Source organism: Hydractinia symbiolongicarpus, chromosome 13, assembly GCF_029227915.1.
Source record: "Hydractinia symbiolongicarpus strain clone_291-10 chromosome 13, HSymV2.1, whole genome shotgun sequence".
Taxonomy (NCBI): domain Eukaryota; kingdom Metazoa; phylum Cnidaria; class Hydrozoa; order Anthoathecata; family Hydractiniidae; genus Hydractinia; species Hydractinia symbiolongicarpus.
The window spans coordinates 16,413,382-16,433,452 of NC_079887.1; the positions used below are offsets into that span (position 1 = coordinate 16,413,382).

Here is a 20,071-nt window from a genome sequence, read left to right on the forward strand (position 1 = left end):
AAAATACATTTCGTCTTTTTTTCACTTTAAGAAAATGTTCGTCAGGACGGAAAGGAACGGAAAGGATTCCAAGCAAATGTGCACCACGTGGCTGGTAAATTTTCTTTTTTGTTCCGTTAAATTTTAATCGAGTTCGTTTTATTCATTCTGTGCGGAAACAGAGACAAAGAACACAAAATTTCACACTCTATTTCATCTGGCTTAATAATACATAAAGGAATTATATGTATCTTGCGCGGGATCAGTGTTGCTGGAATCTAATAAATAAATGATTGAGGCCTAATGATTGTTCTTCAGTATATTTGAGTCTAGTAATTGTATAGGGAGGGTTTCTATATAAACCAACGGTGTAATAACTTGGGTATCTTAAAATCCCGAACGGACGGGAAGACTCATCAACGATGATAAAATGTCGCAGATTACGTCGGGGAAAATGTAGATCCAAACATTTTTTACCAATAAACTCTTTAAAACGTGTATTCCCTTAAACCACAAAGAAAATCAAAAGAAAATATTAGGCATGTAACCGTTATGTCAACAAAAGCTAAATGTTTAATGTTACGTGAAATTTGATATATTTTGAAACAATAGCACCTTCTCAGAAGGCTGCTGAAACCATACTTTTACAAAAAGCAGGCAGTTTCGCTCGTGAAAATCCCCAAAGCTTACGTTATAAATAATGTTCCATGCAACAAAGACATTCAGTAAATATGACTCGTTCAGAACGAAAAGAACTATATCGGCATTTGGACAAAGCTCAAAGAAATCTAGGTTTGTATGCAACTCTTATTTAGATTATTTTATATTTTTACTTTTTTTCAGATAACGTCTTTATTCAGTGTATTGAATAAGTGTATTGTTTCCTTTTTAAGTGACGAGTCTAAGATTTTTAATTCTATCCGCCCTTACTGCGTAGCTCAAAAATGAGCATTAAATACTCTAGGACTCCCCATCTAAAACAGGATATATCACTTGATATTTGTGAGGCTAGCCATGTAAAATATGCACATCTATCTATCGATCTATCTCATCGCTCAATCCCAATGTAGACAAATTTTAAATTATTTTTTATTGAATCGTCTTATAAATTTCGAATTACTTTTGAAAGGACTATCAAACCCTCGCCATCACTAAGTATATATTCTTTGAGTTGAAAAAAATATTTAGCTTATTCAAACAATTTTGAATTTTTGTTAAAATTCGAGTTACCGAATATATCCCGATAACTTGATTCATCGAGGGTTTGAGTCCATCTCATTGCTTGTTAGAAATCTGGAGAAAAAAATGGAGATAATACGAGGACGTTTTGGGATAAAGATTAAAGAAAATTAGTAGGAACAAATACAAGGAACTGATAATAAAAAAGGTTTATTTCAACATTAAAGTTGGATTTGTTTACTCAGAGGCGTACATATGATGGGCGCTTATTTACATTTCTATTCGCCACGTACAACGGCGCGCGCGAAGAAAATACGATCACTAGACGCGTGTGCGTCATTCATGCTTCGCACACGTGGGAAAAAGTTTCTAATCCGTATTTTGTTATGCTTTGTCAGCAACTTTTAAAACTGTGGCCCAACCGGTCGAAATAATTTATGCGATATGGAACAAAGATATGTTATAGTAAATGAGTATTCGTAATAAATATTTTTATGTAGTGTGGCAACAACTTGAGAAAATATCAATTAAAATAGTTTTATGAGTGTTTTTGAATTGAATTCTTAATTACGATTGTGAATTTATTATTCGTCATTAAAATTGCATTAACTATTGTTCGAATGCTTCTATAATGCGTCCGTAATGGCAGTCAAAGTTATTATTCAAAGACAAAAATATCAACATTCAGACGATCACATCAATCAAGAGAGCTGGAACAAACAATTTTAAAATGACAATAAACAGTGTAATAAATGTAGCTTAGTTAGCTAATCAAAATATATTTTATATAGCTACATATAATTATGTATGTGCGTTAACAAGAAATGTACTCTAATATGATAACAGATGAAGACGAAGACCAAGAATATTTATCAAGTTATACAGTAGATTACGAGCTAAGTCATCAAAACGAAGACCAGTGTATGTTTGTAGAAAACGGTGAGACTCAACAAGTGATTGGTAAAAGTTACCTAACAGAAACACCAGTATTTTTGTTATGCTACCACATATACATAATAATATGTCATTCAAAACTGAAATTTAAGAAGTTCTTAGCTTTTTAACTTTAAAATTGAGATATTGTTAGTGAGTTCTAGCCTATAGCTAATTTTCAGCTAATTTTGTCACTCATAAGATCTTGTGCCTCAAACAACTTTTTCAGACCTGTCTTAGAGTGAAATTCTACATGTGATAGATAGAATTACCTAAAAATGTCGCTAAGATAAGACCATTAAGGTTTACATAAGGGATAAGAAAAATGTTTGTAATTTGAAACATTGTGTGAGATTTTAATGTTACTGTGTGTGAGCATGGGGATGCTCTTAAATTTGTGTGATGCACGCAAATTGCAGGTCTGTTTTTTTTTCTCAGGCAAAAGTCATAATGTGAATATACCTCCTAAGCCCTTAACAAATCAGAAAACGTGTGCTATACCAGTAAATATTAGTACTGTTTTAGATTCTGATGTATAGCCAAATAACCCAAATAGACAAAATTTGAAATTCTGTCCTTTTCACTTTATTATGTTGAGAGTTGTAGGTAGCAATAGTTCAAATTAATACCTTCCATGCTTTGATATATATTGTGTACTTACCCCAACTGAAATAAACACAGGAGTACGTAGTTTCTATGAAACAATATTTCTCTTTCCTTCGTGCAATTACAATGTGAAAAACACAATTTTATCAGAAATTAACGAAAAACTTATTTAATTTACACTTTTGCCTTCATAATACAGAAAATGAGCAAACAACATAAACCATGGAGAGGTAAACATGAGCATAATTTTGACAAGTAACAGCTACGTTAAAAATGTTTCAAACCTATATTTGAAAATCTGTACATCGTCATTTTATCGTCTTTTAAAAATCTGGAATGTTAGATAGATGGATGTGGATATTTTATATTGGCTAGTCTCACTAATATTGAGGGATATACCCTGTCTATTATTTCCAGGAGGGGTCATGGCTTAGATGGATAGTCCTAGAGTATTTAATGCTCGTTTTGAGCTACGCAGACCCAATTAGGGCCCACGCTCTACTAGACAATTCCCGACAACATCCAAAGGCCCACACATGGAGCCATCTCCCCAATTTCCCTCACATGGCTTGGGTAAAGCCGGGGCTATGGTAACATTCACTTGCCCATGTTGAATCGCCGTCAAGAGGAATCGAACCCCGGTCTCCCACACAGAGTACGAGAGCTATAACTACTAATCTACGGCACCACGATGCAGTGGATATGTGAATATTTTGCAATATTAGTTTCTCACTTTACTTTTTCTCTACCTTACCATTGTTTGCTTCATATATAGTTGTTAACATTGCAAACAACTAAACACAGCCTCCACAATCATAGAGAATTTTACATCACAGGTAAAATCCTAAACGCAGCACTTAGGGATGAAAAAACTTTTAAATATTACGGCCTAAACTCAGAATAAAAGAAACCGAATACTACTACTAATAATAATATATTAGATTGCTTAATAAATTAGCAATGTGGACATCATCAAGAATGATGGGTCTAAAATCAAAATAGTTACACAATTCTCTGTTTCAGGTTTTTATGCGTAAATTGTTTGGTTTTTGGAAGGCCTTATTAATTGTAATTACATTATTATTGTGATTATGTGTAGATTGTACCAAAGAAGAAGGTGATCTTTATCAACAACTTGCTGAGAAGGACCATTATTTAATCCTTGCTGCTGAAGCTGGCAAGGTGTTATTAGAAAAGAATCAAGAACTAACAAACCATTATCAATCTTTACAAGACGAGTATCAACAAAAAATAGAGGTGAGACCGAATAATAATTATATAATTTGTTTGTTTATTTTTTTGTAATAGTTATTAGCCAGTATAAAAATTCACAAAGATCACTTGTTGCTATGTGAAACTTCTATTGTCGGCGAACTGACAGACAATGGGTTCTGTAATATAGATACTTTCACAACGATGCTTTAAATTTTAAACTTTTAAATTAAATCTTAGTGACAGTCTGGTCAATCTAGTGCATGCGATCACACTCGCATACCTCAACACATATGAAACATAATTGGGTGTGCTGTTTTCAGGTTGTAAGTACACTCATAAAGCCAATATCACACATACAAAGATTAAAAAAAGACTAGAAGACTGGGCACCAAGGCAAATGGGTGTGTGATTTGCCACACTCTTAACCTTTTTTCTTCAACAGGACTGAATAAATCATAATGAATCAAACCTAAAGTATCATAATACTCAGTTTACAAATTGTGATTATAGAACACCAAAAAATAAACCATCTTGTGGAATTTGAACATTTTTATTGATATAAATGAAAAGCACTGTTTTGCATAATATATCCAGGGTTGGTGCACCATCTCGTGTTGTCATCTTAATTTAATTATGATTAATTTTGATAGGCACAATCATGCTTTCGTTTTTTTCTTTTTTGACAATATATCATTATTCTTTTTTGTTTAATGGCTTATTTTTAAATCTTCGCTGATCATTTTCTCTCTAACCAATTCTCTTTCCTTTGTTACATTTTTTATTAATTTAATTTTCAATATTTTTAATATTTCCTTAAGTATGAAACGTGTTATAACAGAGGATATCATTATGTATATTAAAGCTCTAGCAGTTTATGCAATAATGCAAACCATAATCCCCTATCCCTATGTATTATATGCTTTTTCAGGATGCTCAAACATTCCCATAGAAGTTATCAACTTTATTAATAGCAGTTGCTTAGTTGTGCATTATTTGCTATAGATACCAAAGGGTTTTTTATCTCTAGCATAAGGTGACATACAAAATCCTTTTGTTGATTTAACTTTTCCATGGTTACGGAAATCTATTTTGATTGGTGTACTGTGTTACTCATAAGTCTGCCTACATTCTTTTATTATGTACATACATATACCTGGATGTCGTTTTTCAAAAGGACTTTGAAAGTTGCTATGTTCGTTGCTATGTGTATACTAATTGTTAATATTTCAATTCCTGAGGTATTTCATGATTTTTTCATCAATACTTCGGAGAAAGAATGCTGAATATTATCTATATAATGTTGTCTAACATTTGATGCTAAATGTTTAAAATGATAACAAGGTTTTTATACATTTATACAGAGTGAATATTTTAGTAATGTATGTGTTTTATGGTATAAAAACTCTCAGTATGGCTATCTGGGATAACGTAAGGATTTATATTTGTTGCAGTTAGAAATAACTTTTGTATTAAATTTCTAACACGGTTATGATAACAACACAGTTATATTGCTTTATTGGATGGTTGAACCTATTCTTTTATAAGAATCAGAAAGTTTGACTTCAGCTTGATGTGTTTTTACTTATTTTATGTTCAGCCTGAACTTTTTTATATATTTTAATAAGCATTCTTTTTATTTTATTTACATTACAATATTTGTGATGTAAGATCTAAGTACAATGGGTTTTGCAAATATTTCTGCTTCAAAAAATGTTTCTTTTTATGAAAAATAGAGCATAAGTAAAATTTCATCTTTTCCATTGTTTTTATTTGTTCTTATTTTCAGCCATTCCCAGCCTCAAAGTTCTTATAAAAAAAATTGCATGCATAAATGTTATTTTTTTTTCCTTGTAGGAACTTGAACAAGAAAAACACCACTTGAAAAGGCAACTTGTTACCAGAGAAAACTGTTACGATTCACGAATGCAGGACCTCCAGCAGGAGCTTCATAACCTAAGTGGGCAATTGGACATGGTTCAAAAATCTTCCCGCTCATTTGAACAATCTCATAGATCTACATATGAGGACTTAGCACTTACAAATAACTCACTTTTAAAAGAACTTGACGAGGTACTATATACATATTTTTATTTTCTTTAATTGATGGGGTTTTTTATCTTTTTTTATGTGTGCAATAAGTAAATAGATAAATAAATAAAACATCTGGAAAACATTTTTTTCTTTTGATAGTTTTCTTCCTTATCTGTTTTTAAAATATAAATAATTTAAAATTTTTAGAAATTATTTTTTGCATGGTTTTTTTAACTAGATTTTCAGTATTAGCCTAAACTTAATAAAACAGTTTGATTGCGTAAAAACCAGGCTTGTAAAAATTGGGAGTTTCAAAACAATTGGTTTGTTCCTACTGAAAGCAAGAAAAATTTATGCACAAATTTAACTGTGTTGGAATTAGTATGCATAAAATAAACATGTATCTCTCAAAGCAAATTGTTGATGCTGATAGAATTGAGTTTACTAAGAGTAGAATACCAGGTGATGTGAATGTTTTATTTTATAAAGACGAAAATATTTCTGCATGGTCATTCACAATGATATTTTTCGTTTGGAAGCATGTTTTGGATTTTGAAAAATATGTCTTGCCAAAACAGACTTTAAAATCTTTTAATACATTTTTGAAATTGTTAATATTATAAAATTTTTTTTTTCTAATATTCGATTGAGTTAACTATTGATTCTAACACTTCATGTGAAATTACATTCACTTAAATTATCCTATTTGGGTTGTAATTTTAGCTTTTAAATATTTAGACGAAACAACTACTACATAAAATGCATGTTTCATTCAAACATCATTGTGAATGGCCACAAGTCTAAATTTAAGTAAATAAAAAATTGATAAACTGTTGTAGGTCAAATCATATAACGAAAACCTTGCACAACAAGTTCAAACACTTTCAAAAAGAATAGACGGCCGTATAAGTAATGGAAATAAAAGCTACAATAATAACATTGCGAACTACGATACTACTGATGGCTCCCCTAAATCCGATGGCACACAGGAGAAGGATTACTTAGAAATGAAAAATCTCAAAGAGCAGGTATGAACCATTTTAATTAATTAAAAAGTAAGATTTACAGATCAGTCGCAGTTTTAGTTAGGTTTTTTAAAAATTTCTAATAATTTAGTTTTTTTGTTTTAACTATTTGGGACTTCAAAGCAGGCGCTTTGAAGTCCCAAATAGTATTTTTAATGTGGGATTATAGATTAAGGATGTTAATGTTCGGAGTAATTCAAACAAACAAACATCCTACAATGGTTGCTTTTTTATGAATGTATAAATTGAGAGAAAGCTATTTCAACTGAAAGGAGGTCATTATCATTTTAATTTTTTTGTTCTCTTAAAATAATGTTTTTTGTGACTGTTTTTGATATGAAAAAGCATAATGTGTTTAAAGTGAGAAATTTTTGTTTGTGTTTAGCTCTAAAATGTACTGAGATTGCTGCCAAAAATTCCCCACCAGTGAAAATGTTATTGAGGATTTGTTTTATCCTAAAAAATCTTAGGGGTGAGAAATGTCCTTGATCGTCCAACTTCTATTTTTATCTTTACTGTGACAAACCTTGCATATCACAATAACTTTACATTTTGCTAACCAATGATAGTAATACCAGCCTAGTGAAGTATACTTCCCTTTGCAATAATGTTCTTGTGATGTCATGTCTCTTCCTTGATATTATTATTTTAGCTTCCAAACAGGATACATATATGCTTTATAATTTTGCGCATCAGCAATTTTTTAATTAAAAACAATGACATCATTAAAATATAAAAAGCAATGTCATTTGTATATATTTATTTTTTGTAAAGTTTTATTTTTAAATTTTTTTTTTTAATTAATTACATTTTACGCGCATACTTTTTAGGTACATAAGCTAAGTGACCAGAAACGTCATTTGGAAGAATCGTTAACAGAGCTGGCTCATGAGAAACAAGCAATCACTCATGAACAGCAGCAAACAATTGGGAAAGTGTCGACTCTTGAGGGAGAACTACAGGAGTTGAAACAACAGGTAATTTTTAGGTGATCAGTGTCTATATGTTTTCTCTACACAAATAAAACTAAAGATTAATGCGTGCGATGTTAAAAATCCATTGACAATGTGTGTGTAAAATTTTACATAAAAAAATTGACATGAGAGCTGGTCCTCCAATTTGATATTATAACTTTTGTAACTGAAGGCTAATTTTTATCTATAAGTCATTATTGTTTGCACCAAGATGTTTCCTGTTTTACCCATGTTTTTTGTTCATGAATATTGCATGTTGGGCTAGTGAACTAAGTATTAAAACATAAAATGACATTATACATAAACATATTTTTTTTCGTTTTTCTGATAGAATTATGAGAAATTACACCAGTGTTGGAAAGAGCTAATCATTGAGAACTTTATTTTTAACCAAACTTATCAAAAAAACCCTCAGTTATAATTAATTCTCAAGCAGTACAAAAATAACTCAGCATGTTTAATTTTTAAACTAAAATATGGTTTTAGCTCTGAATTATGTAAAGATAAGATAATCATTTGGAGCTAACTTGTTAAGATTTGCACATTGAGATGATGTCGCCAATTATTAGTTATTTTACATCTATTTTTTGGATTTACGTCATGACTTATTACCTGGAATAGCCTAGTAATGGGTGTCCTTGGTGACAGCGTAGGGCTGCATTGAAAGCTTTTATTTATCGGGTTGTCACGCCTCCTCCAAACAATTCAATTCTTCTCAATTTTGAAACGTTTCCTCAAAATTCCTTAACTCTCTAAAAGTAAATTTTTGACAACTTTCTTCTCAAATCTCCTCAATTTTAGTTCTACAACCTGCATGTTTTTATTTTCATTACATTTTAAAAAGGTTAAGAGTTCTCATTTCAATCCTCCAAACTTTTTCAATGTTGACTCTATAAAAAGAGCGACAGCGCTGTTTATGTTGTAAAAGAACTGCAATGCGAGTTCCTAACTGATTTACTGTGGGTTAAAACTTTTGTGTTTGATATTTTTCTACCTATGTCTTTTAGATCTCCATGTGCCAAGAGGACTTAAATAAAACCAAAAAGAAAAATGTTCAACTGAAAGATCAACTCGAAGAATATGTTTATATGCAGGTATAAGTTGTTTGTTGTTGTTGTTTTGTTGATGATGACAATGAAACTTGTGTCAACCAGATTTGTTACTGTTTCACTTTAGAAAGTTTAATTTAATTTATCGATCCAATTTTATTTTATATTTCAGGGATTTTTCATTATTATATTTCATTATTTTATTTCAGGGATTTTTTATTTCCAATATACCTTTTATATTTCTACTATTTTATAGACGTCGCAAATGCGCACACAATCAGACAACTCCTTGTTCAATGAGTTGGAAATGTCATTGTCAGAAGCTGATATGAACTTTCAACAAATCAGTACTCCTCTAAAAATAAATGAAAATGGCCTTCCAAATATCATGATATCGCCTGATGCTGACCAAGCAAAAATCAATCTGGAAAAAGTTAGGGTTATATTCTCTTTAATATTCAGATTGCACGTGGTATTAAGATGTTTCTTTGTCCACAATAGAGAATCCTAAACATTTTTCGATTTTCGTTTTAGCTCAAAGATGATTTACTTGAGGTGTATAAAAAGTTGAAAGTTTTGTGGATGAAACTTACAAACGACGAAAGTTATTTTGATTTCAATAATAGCATAAACAGCGAGACCATCAATGGTGAAATTATTTCAAAAATTGTGGACCAGATCATCGATTTAATTCAAGGTAAAGTGATGTCGCTTGGCTTGATCGATACAGGCAATTTTAGCCCAACACACGTAAGTATTACTTGGTACATCGAGCATTAGTGATGATTTTCCTGTGTGTGTTAACTATAAACAACGAGTTTTCCTTCCGGTTGTAGTTTTCCGTCGAAGTAATGATTCCTTTATTCTTAATAAATTATTTTGTTCCCAAAAAGAAACTAAAATTCCCATTACCTTCAAAGACAAAGAAAAATGCGATTACAATTTGTTCTTTATTCTCTTCTCCTTAGCTTGACCTGGATAACTGCGACAATCTTTCTCAACCTGATTCACAAACCTCAGATCAAGACGTCGACATTTTGGAACAACAGGTAACTTTTCTGAAGGTGTTTTGTTACCGGTCTTAAATGCCACGTGTTTGTATCACAAACAGTAATATTGTCTTTAACCTCCGCCAGAGATACGTATAGCATTGCTTTGAATTGCTTGCCTGTCACACAAGCCGGTTTTTGGTCAGTAGCTGGCTCCAAATGGGCTGACCATACTGTATTTAATATGTGCCGGAGTGGGGACTCGAACCGGCAACCTTATGATTACAAGCCGAATGCGCTACCACTACACCATCTTTACCATGTAAAAAAAATAATTTCTAATACATCTAGGTTCATGATCTGAATCAACGTTTGAACATAGCAACAACGGATCTAGAAGGTGCGAAGAAAGAATTAGTTACTTCACAAACATCAGCGCGTGAGAATGAAGATAAAGCTTTGAATTTGACAGTGAAGGTAAAATTGTCTTGCCCTAAATCCAATCCTACCTATTATTAATATGGAAAGGTAAGCATACAAATCTAACGAAGGTAAAATCATTACATGATCGAAGTTAATCTGTTTAGCAATAAACTCTACGTAGATTTTTCTTTACTTTGAAGCGATCTTTCTGAAAGATTATAGGCCATATAAGTTCTTTGTTGGTTAATAAATATACTTCTTCGATTTCTTTAATGTTTCGTTACCAAGCACAGCTCAGAGTTTTCATGCTGATACTGATCTGAAAAAAGTGTAATGTTGTTTAAAATTTAACTCATGGTTGGTGCCAGTTTTTTCTTCCATTCCGTCATTTCTATCCTTAACATCGACCTGCATTTTCGCACTGATGTCCTAACTATATTAGGGAATTTAGGGAATTTATATTAGGGAAAAGAACTAAAATTATAATTGGATTGTTAAATTTTTCCTGATTAAAAACATACCGAATGAAAAAAATTTCCGAGTGGAAAAAGGAATGAATGATTCGGATGTTTCTTTTAGAGAAGTTAAAAATGATATTATTACTGGTTTTATATTTACAGGAAAAACTATTTTAAATGAGAAATAATGCGAATTTAAAATCAATTTTGTTAATAACGCAGAAAATTTTCTTCTCCGCTTTTTTGTGAATCCCAAACGATGTATTAATTCATTCACGTAAATTACTTTCCATTTTTTGATGACGTATGTATGCTTTTACTATAAACTTGTGTTTCTGCATAACTTAGGTAAACTCTCAAAATAGAGAAATCGAATCACTTCGAAAGGAGAGAGAAATCATGATGGCGGACACAACTATGGAAGAGAAGTTAAAAATGGCTTTAGAAGAAAGAGATGCTGCGCTAAAGAGGTAGATTTAATTATTGTTGTTGTTGTTGTTGTTGTTGTTGTGTCGTCACGTTTTTTTGGTGGGGATACTGGACAGCAAGAAAGTTTCGTAAACCACAGCAAAGCCACCTTAATAGTGCAGGCCTTGTGTGGTATATTGATCTGAAATAAAATAAAGATGGGTTATTACATTCATGGTAGAACTGTGCACGTTTGTGGATGATGATGCTACGTAAAAACGAAATATATATGCGCTTTTAGTTGTTCTGTATTTTGTTGTTGTTGTTATTACAGAGAAAACGAAGTCAAGGTGAAATACGAGGAAACGAAGAATGACATGCAGAAACTAAATAATCAGTTAATTTCCGCGGTTGAACAGAAACTGGAATTATCTGAGCAGCTAGAACAATGGCAGGTAAGAAAGCATTATCTGTTTTGTTGTTGTTGTTGCGTTATTGTTGTTGTCGTCGTTGTTTTTGTTTTTGCCGTCGTCGTTGTTGTTTTCGCCGTCATAATTGTTTGTCGTCGTCGTTTTAGTCCTTGTTACTGTCGTCGTAGTCGTTGGTACTGTCATCGTGTTCGTTGTGGTTGTTAACGTCATCGTTGTTACTTTTTGCTGTCTTTGTTGTTGTTTATATTATTGTCGTCATTCTTGATGTTGTCATCGTCGTCGTCGTTACGCGTGTTTTCGTCTTCGTTATTTAGTTTTCGCTGTTGTTATTCCTAAATTCGAAGGCAAACACCGCAAACCATGTTTCACCACTAAACATGTTTCACCACGTGTACACGTGCTTTGCCACGCTTAACATGGTTAATACTCGTAAAAATAATCTTCTCCATTTCACCTAAAAAATGCTTATTCATGCCATTAAATATTAACAAGACCACAATCATTTATTACAAGCTCGTGAGCTTGTATTAAAACGCAAATGTGTCCTACAAGAATGGAAATTTTTGCCTCTCTGAGCACCGACACGGGAGTCGTCGTGTGTTCGAATCTCATCTTGGTAACTATTTTTACTTTTTTTTTCTTTTTTCTTTTTTAAAAAGATAAGACAAGTGTTCAAAACACTTATTTAACTAGCTAGTAAATAAAGGTGTTTCCACCAAACTTTTTAAAAGTGAATGTAGGCAGAATTAACTGAATTAATGAATTTCGCAAATTTTGGGGTTTGTGGGTTTGTGGTCTTTCTTCTTCCTGTCAGTCGGTTCACCCAAGACGGACCCATCGAAAATTAAAATTTCGAGGAATTTTCCGTTCAGGAAGATCTCACAAATCAATTTTGAAAAATAACTGCGTAGTGTGTAACAAATATTATTGCGTATCTGAATAGTAAAATATGTCGTGTCTAACTTCGTAACAAAAATCCCAATTTGATAGACAACATTTTGTAAACTTTATTCGCGAGGTTGTTTGCGTATATCATACGTCTTGTTACAATAATAGACAATAATAGACTGGTTATATATTGTAACTATTTTAATTACACAATTCTATCCATGGAAATCTGCACACATAAACACATACATACATAAACACTTTCATAGGTATCTAGATACACACTTCCATGGGAATCTAAATACACACTTCCATGGGAATTCACAAATAATAAGAAAAACTGTTAATTTGGAAGCGGATCTTTTACAGCCATGGCTTATGACGTTGTAATTTGCAAATTTGTTTCTTGTGTCACTTTATAATTTCGTTGACGCTATCACAAGCTGTAACGGTTTCTCATACTGAAGTAAATTGCTCACAATGTAGCCCTAGTGATATAACATTTTTAACTCATATAAAAAACACTTTGAAATTGATTTCACATACATGTTTTTTTATAAGAATACCAAATTCTAACCAAGCTGGTCATTATTGTTTTAAACAATAGACCTATTTTTTAACTCGGAATCCCAGCCTAATATTCTTACAAACCATATTCTTATAAAAAAAGTGTGCGGTATTTTCGATGGAGAACTATTTACTCAGACAGGTGTCACACTGTAAGTAATATGGCTGACAAACAGCTTTTGTGAACGTGTTGGAATTTTTTTCCTTAAGCTAAAGCGCCTTGAGGAGAACACAAACATGGCTAGAAAAAATAGCTAGCTTTCTTTAGTGGTGCAGATAATACTAAAGGAAAAGAAGTCTGAACATAAAATCTTATGTTTGTGATTTGAAGAAAATATTGTTTTTCGTATGCATGATGCAAAGAAAAAATGATTCTATGAGCACACTATGATATTCGAGTTTCTGATGTTGTTTTCTTCAAAATGTATTCCCCTTTGTCAATTTTTCATTTCACGATTTTAACCCATTTATCTGTAATTAATCAGTTTTTTTGTTTTTGTTTTTTAGTTCGATATGGCTTCTTTAATTGACCAGCAACTCGCAACAAAGATCAAGAGAGATCAACAGAAATCAAAAAAGCGCTCGAACAGCACAAACCCGGCTCGAATGTTTGCTGCCAAATTCTTTGCTAGTAGAAACACGAGTAGGGATTCCAGTCATAGTAATACACCCACATCGAAATCTCCTGTTCCTCAAAAGAAGTAACTGGACTCAGTATTGGTGCATACGGTCAGCCTAAAAATGTAGCATAACGAGTATTATTGGTTGGACAAGGAATAGTTTACGGAAGGGGTTTATTTAAGCCTAATTCAGAAAATTGCATCTGGTCCAATGAAATGAGCAATGAGATGAGCAATGAGGTGAGAGCGCTTGGTAAAAGGATGCTGGACAATTCTCGTTACCATGAGATGAGAACTTTTAATAAAACTCATGAAGCAAACATTTTTCGCCAATCCTTTTAAAACAGTTGCTTAGCTGTCTAGGAAAAAGAATTGGTAAAATTAAGTTCTGGATAGGATACAAAAAGTGAAAGAAAATATTTTTGTTTTAAATAATTGTATATTAGAAATTTTACTTTTAAATATTTCCGCATATTAGTTAGTAGTGATAACGCCCGTTGTGTAGAATAACACCCAATATTTGGGAATAACAAATGAACATTCAAGATAATTATATTTATACCTCTTCTCGTTTTACAAGTACTTTCAATTGTAAATTTATACATATTTAAAAAATATTTAATATTTAGATTTGTGGGTATTTTTAAATGTGTTTTCGATTGCATCACAGGGTAGCTAGTTCTTCTTCAGTGGCGTAGTATTCAACATTTAGAAGTATTTTTCACGTTAATTCAACATCTTTAAAATAGTTATATTCTACATTTTAATAAAAAATGGGTTCAATTAGGATTTTTTCGGTTTTCTGCACACGTCAGACGTACGCCGAAACGGGGAATTTTACTTTTAGCCGTTTCTGATAATGCTACAATATATTTAGATTATTTGTTTTTATCAATACGTAAATAAATAGGCAATTTATATTATAATACCCTGTCACGCAAAATGGTACCGCAAGTAGCGAGAATAAAAAGGACGGTCCACCGACTGGTTATTAAAAAAATTTTCAAAACATTTTCCTCTTTTTTCGTAATTATATTTTTGTTTAGGAATTTTGAAAGAATATTGATTTGAATATCAAACTCTTTTTAATTCTTTTCTATCAACCTTTTTATTAAATTAAAAATATGATATGTAAAAAATACGGTGAATTGTTCGTCTGCATTTATTTATTATAATCCATATATTTTGTTTGTTTGTGTATGTGACAGCTTGGATAATGTTATATATATATATATATATATATATATATATATATATATATATATATATATATATATATATATATATATATATATATATATATATATATATATATATATATATATATATATATATATATATATACAAGTATTTATATTAAACAGGCTAGTTTCCAGGCTACTGTTTTTTAGTTGAACCTGAATAAATATATCTGAGAATTTTACCACAATATTATATTGACTTTTTGTGTGGTGATTTTTATTAAAATAGAGCCTGGAAACTAAGCTCTGCTGGGATGTCATCTAAGTATTTGTATGTTATTGCTACTGCAAAAAGAAACTATTATTCAAAAACCTTGGACGTGCAATTTCTACTTTAGTTTTCCCTTTTTTGTTTTTTATTACATGTCTGGCTATGGAAATAATAAATGCAAATGTTTTTCATGTAACATATACCAATTTTGTTATTTCTGTCGAAAGCTGGCACACAACGTTGGCCAAATTTAATGTACAAGTGGTAGTCAGTCATCAAATCAAAACGACTATTGTATACATCATTGTTTTCTTGAAGTTAGTCTTTGCCTCGGTAAGACATTCAAATATAAAATACCAGACAATCGAGCACATTAAAAAACCTTTTTATAAATAAGGTTTTTATTTTGAATGTGAGAACATTATGGCACAGATAATTACAATGGGTAGCAGCAAACCAGAGTAATCTGTATAATCAAACCGCAGAACTAATTAAAAATGTTTACGGCTAATAGGATGTTTTCCTCTCAACTTCGTTCCCAGGGCAATTATTCGCTTTTTTAATATCCGTCCGAGATTGTCAGAAAGAGAAAAATGAGCCTGGGGACGAGGTTGATAATTGATGCCATTAAGCAACTTGCTACAGATAAAATAAGCACTGCATGCAAAAACTTGTGCAAGAAAAGTGGTGGCTCTGTCTTGTTTGAAAATAATTGTGACGAAATGATGTTTTTTAAAGAAGATAATTTATGGTCAGAAGTCACACAATATAATCCATTTTTAATAGACATATTGACAGCTGTAGCAGGCAGAAAACATATTGAACATGATCTACAGATAAAATTGTGTTTTATTTACTCAATTTTAATGCAGCACAGATGGCATAAATTGTCCTTAATCCAAAGAATAAATACAGTACTTGTTATTGAAGGTGGCTGCAGCAAACAGGTAAAAAATACATGTTCATTGATTAAATAACATAAGTCGTACAAATCTTAAAAAACAATTAAAAAAAATAAATACAAAAAAACTTCACACCTGGTCAAATTCCTCTCAAATAAACATCCTTTGGTTAGTTATAAAAATTGTTAAATAGTTGTTTAATAAAATTATTATGCTTTATATTCTATATTTTTATTGCAAATTTGTTAAATTTAAATAAATGTCATAGGGTAGTTTTGTTATTTGTGCTTCAACTCTGTTGCGATAGGTAGTAATATATCCTCATATCCTGCTAAACCTTTGCAATTACTCATTCTTATTTCTTTTTTTAAAAAAATGCTTTTACGATTTGGGTTTGCAGTAACCACTTTGCAATTTTCTATTTTCAAAGCTTTTTTTAAATTACGTAATTTTGGGGGTGAAGCAGTTGCAGTCAAAGCTAAAATGATACTGTGAGGGAAGAATGCTTGTAAAACTGATAAGTTTTGAAATTCTGTACAAAATTCTTCACCCCTAGATATAACATACAGTAATTCATCAATTTTTTAGCTTAACCGTATTATGTGATAAATTTATATTATTCAATTGTTATAGCTATACATATAGACATATTTTGTTTGTGAAACTTTTTCAAATGGATATATAATATATATTAGTTTGTTTATATATATTTAGTTGCTATAATTAAGGCATATTATTTTTATATATAATAGCTATGTATGTAGCTAGATTTTTGATACGTTATGTTTACAAAGAAAGCTAGCTAGCTAGCTATACTTACCATAATTCCACACAATGCGCCTCGCCTATCACACAAACCACAACTTTCCTCAATTTTTGATCTTAATATTTTCCTTCACTGATCTGATAACAGGGACTCTGGATGTGCAAAAAAAATTTTACATTTGCCTGCAACAATGCTTTTTGAAATTTTGAAAATAGAATTTGATGCATCATTCAAATCCTCTTCAAACAAGGGTTCGTACTTCTGACTATTAGCTTGGTCTTCGAGTTGTAAGAAACCACATTCAATGCCTACTTTAGTTAAAATATACTAGCTGATCTTGAATAATTGATGTTAAAGGAGAGACAACAAGTACAATATCGCCTCTGCCTTTCGTTCTGGAACAAAGTCGGGTAAAAGTTGATAAATTAACGATTTACCAAACCCTATAGGCAAAACAGCTATAACGTGGTGTCCTTCTCCTAAATACTCGAAACATTGAACTTGTTTTGGTTATTCAGCCGCTTGAAAACACGCACCACATCTTTCCAGCCCATCGCCAATATTTTAAATATGCAGAATTTGCATAAATTAAAAATGAACCAGAATCTGGTTCATTTGATGCCCACGCGACCAGCCTGTGCCAGCGCCTTTTCGACGCCACGGTAAAAGGTGCTGGGTTCGAGCTTGAAAAACCTCGTCCCCAGGACTATTTGCTTCTCAACGGCGCTGCGCTTTCTGACTTACTACAAATTTATCCTCTTACAAATTATCACATTTGGAGGAGAATATCCTTATCAAAGGATTAGAATTTATACCCACCACATCCACTTTTTTAATTGATCATTCACAACCCCTAAATAAATTTATAAGGTCTATGAGCCTAGGATATTATTTTCGCTTATGCAACTCAAGCCTAACAAGGCTTAAAAAATCCTCCAACTGGAGTCCGTCTCCAACCCAACATCCTAATCTTCAGGAATATTTCCATAGAATAAAAAGTGAAATTGAAGATACTTTTAATTATTCCCCCAATCGACAACCATTTATGTCCCAAAATTTGTCATATAAAGAGAGTACACTGCTACAAAATTTGAAAAACAATCCTGACCTCGTATTTAAACCAGCAGACAAAGGTGGCAGTCTTATTATCATGAATAAAACTGATTATATTTTCAAAGTCAAAAGCCAACTTCAGAACACAAAATACTACAAAAAGTTACCTTTTGACCCTACTCTTCAGATTGCGAATGATATATCAACATTTTTTCGCTTTTTATATTCCAGACATAGAATAACAAGAGAAGTTGCTAATTTTCTAGAACCAACCACTCCTCCACGCGCACCACTTTTTTATGGATTGCCTAAAATACACAAACCTAATGTACTCCTTAGACCCATAGTATCAGCTAACGACTCTCCAACAGAAAACATATCAGCATTTTTAGATCATATATGCCAACCTGTAATGAAGTCATTACCTTCTTACATAAAAGATACTAAACATTTTTTCAGAAATATTTTAGAACTTCCTCCCCTTCCTCCAAATGCTATTTTAGTTACTGCTTATGTAGTATCACTCTACACTAACATACCTCATGATGAAGGCATCAAACTATCAAAAAATAAAGAAATCCTTCCCCCAGAAACTCCTCCTTTAAACACTATTAAAATAATGATGGACTTTGTCCTAAAACAAAACTGTTTTAAATTTATGGATGATTATTACCAACAAATTCATGGCACAGCCATGGGCTCTAAATGTGCACCCCTTATTCGTGCATTTACATGGGCCACCATGAAAATACTTCCCCTTACCACAGCTATTATGCTTTGGAAACGTTTTTCGATGACGTTTTCTTCATATATACTGACACAGAAGAATGTCTACGAAAACTTTTTGAAAAAATTAATTCACTTCACCCCCATATCAAATTCACTTTTACCTATTCTAGGGATAAAATTAATTTTTTGGACACCTACATACAGGTAGGAAAAGATGGAAAGCTTTATTCTAGTTTATACACCAAACCCACTGATACATTTAGCCTCCTCCACTACAACTCCTTTCATCCAACATTTACGAAATCCTCCGTTATATACTCCCAATCCTTAAGATACAGAATGCTTATTAATAAAGATGATATGCTAAACAAAGCATTAAAAAACTTGGAATGGGTCCTCAAAAACCGAGGATACCCCCAAAAACTAATACAAGAAAACATGAAAAAAATAAAAAACTTATCACAAAAGGATTTACTCTATAACGATAAACCTAAAACAGATAATACTCAAATGTATCTAGTTTTCCTCACACACTATTCCAAGGACAATACTACAATCAAAAAAATTATTAATAAACATTGGCACCTTATAGAGAATGACCAAGAGCTCAATAAAATTTAGCCTGACTCTCCCATTATTGCAACTATGCGGCATAAAAATATCAAGGATTTACTTGTCAAGGCAAGGGTAAGCTCCCGACCGTAAGGTTAACTGGGTCTCACTAGTCCTCACAAAACCAAAATGATTTAAGACTTAATATAAACCTGAAAATTTTCAAGAGCATTATTTACTATAACTACATTATTATTTCCTATAACACGAACCACCTACCAATCCCTTTGTATTTATAAACTAGTTATCATGCTAGAACAGATGGATTACCATATCTTCTGTAAGGAACATCCCTCTCTCTCTCTCTCTCTTTTTAGGCCCCGTCCCAACACGTTGTTTGCCTCGGAATCGCCGATATGGATCCCTCGACATTGGCACATACATCTTCGTTACCAATCGAATTAAAAAATGTGATGCAAAAAAGCTACTATCATGCTAGTAAAAATAAACAATGACGTAACAATAATGGTGGAATATTGTAAATCCAATCACATACTGTTAGATAATGACGTTTGTTTTGCTATACCAGTATCAAATAATTTATTACGACACTAGACAACAATACGAAAACCCTATTAGAAAACACGTGGGAAGCAGCAATATTGCGATTTTTATACTAAAACAACATGAGAATGTAACCAAGCTAACCGCCATCACTGTTGATGTTTTACTGAAGTAACCTACTGCGATACTGGCTGTATCCTTATGAAATAGAATGTATTACAAACAGTTACCACTACCACGTGGTACGGATCAAATAAAATGGATATTATTCTATTTGT

General features: G+C 31.9%; 3 protein-coding genes across 4 annotated transcripts; 2 read left to right on the forward strand and 1 right to left on the reverse strand.

The window, feature by feature from the left end:
- The first annotated feature begins 450 nt into the window (after nucleotides 1-450).
- Nucleotides 451-14,854, forward strand: LOC130623923 (BICD family-like cargo adapter 1). 2 transcript variants are annotated; one of them, XM_057439471.1, is made up of 13 exons: nucleotides 451-771; nucleotides 3,797-3,954; nucleotides 5,767-5,982; nucleotides 6,783-6,971; nucleotides 7,799-7,945; nucleotides 8,950-9,036; nucleotides 9,248-9,424; nucleotides 9,526-9,741; nucleotides 9,960-10,040; nucleotides 10,332-10,457; nucleotides 11,210-11,331; nucleotides 11,604-11,724; nucleotides 13,663-14,854. In XM_057439471.1, the coding sequence occupies exons 1-13, from the start codon at nucleotides 687-689 to the stop codon at nucleotides 13,858-13,860; spliced, it is 1,923 nt and encodes a 640-aa protein (XP_057295454.1). In that variant the 5' UTR covers nucleotides 451-686; the 3' UTR covers nucleotides 13,861-14,854. The 2 variants fall into 2 exon arrangements, with proteins under 2 accessions (XP_057295454.1, XP_057295453.1); XM_057439470.1 differs by lacking the exon at nucleotides 451-771 and adding an exon at nucleotides 1,674-2,097.
- A 1,553-nt stretch (nucleotides 14,855-16,407) lies between these two features.
- Nucleotides 16,408-17,449, reverse strand: LOC130623132 (ATP-dependent DNA helicase Q1-like). Its single transcript, XM_057438623.1, has 4 exons — nucleotides 17,383-17,449; nucleotides 17,072-17,203; nucleotides 16,950-16,974; nucleotides 16,408-16,681 (listed from the first exon to the last, which is right to left on the reverse strand). Exons 1-4 carry the CDS (start codon nucleotides 17,447-17,449, stop codon nucleotides 16,408-16,410), a joined length of 498 nt encoding a protein of 165 aa, XP_057294606.1.
- A 16-nt stretch (nucleotides 17,450-17,465) lies between these two features.
- LOC130623133 (uncharacterized) lies at nucleotides 17,466-19,298 on the forward strand. Its single transcript, XM_057438624.1, has 3 exons — nucleotides 17,466-17,557; nucleotides 17,886-18,746; nucleotides 18,848-19,298. The coding sequence occupies exons 1-3, from the start codon at nucleotides 17,466-17,468 to the stop codon at nucleotides 19,296-19,298; spliced, it is 1,404 nt and encodes a 467-aa protein (XP_057294607.1).
- The last annotated feature ends 773 nt before the right edge of the window (nucleotides 19,299-20,071 follow it).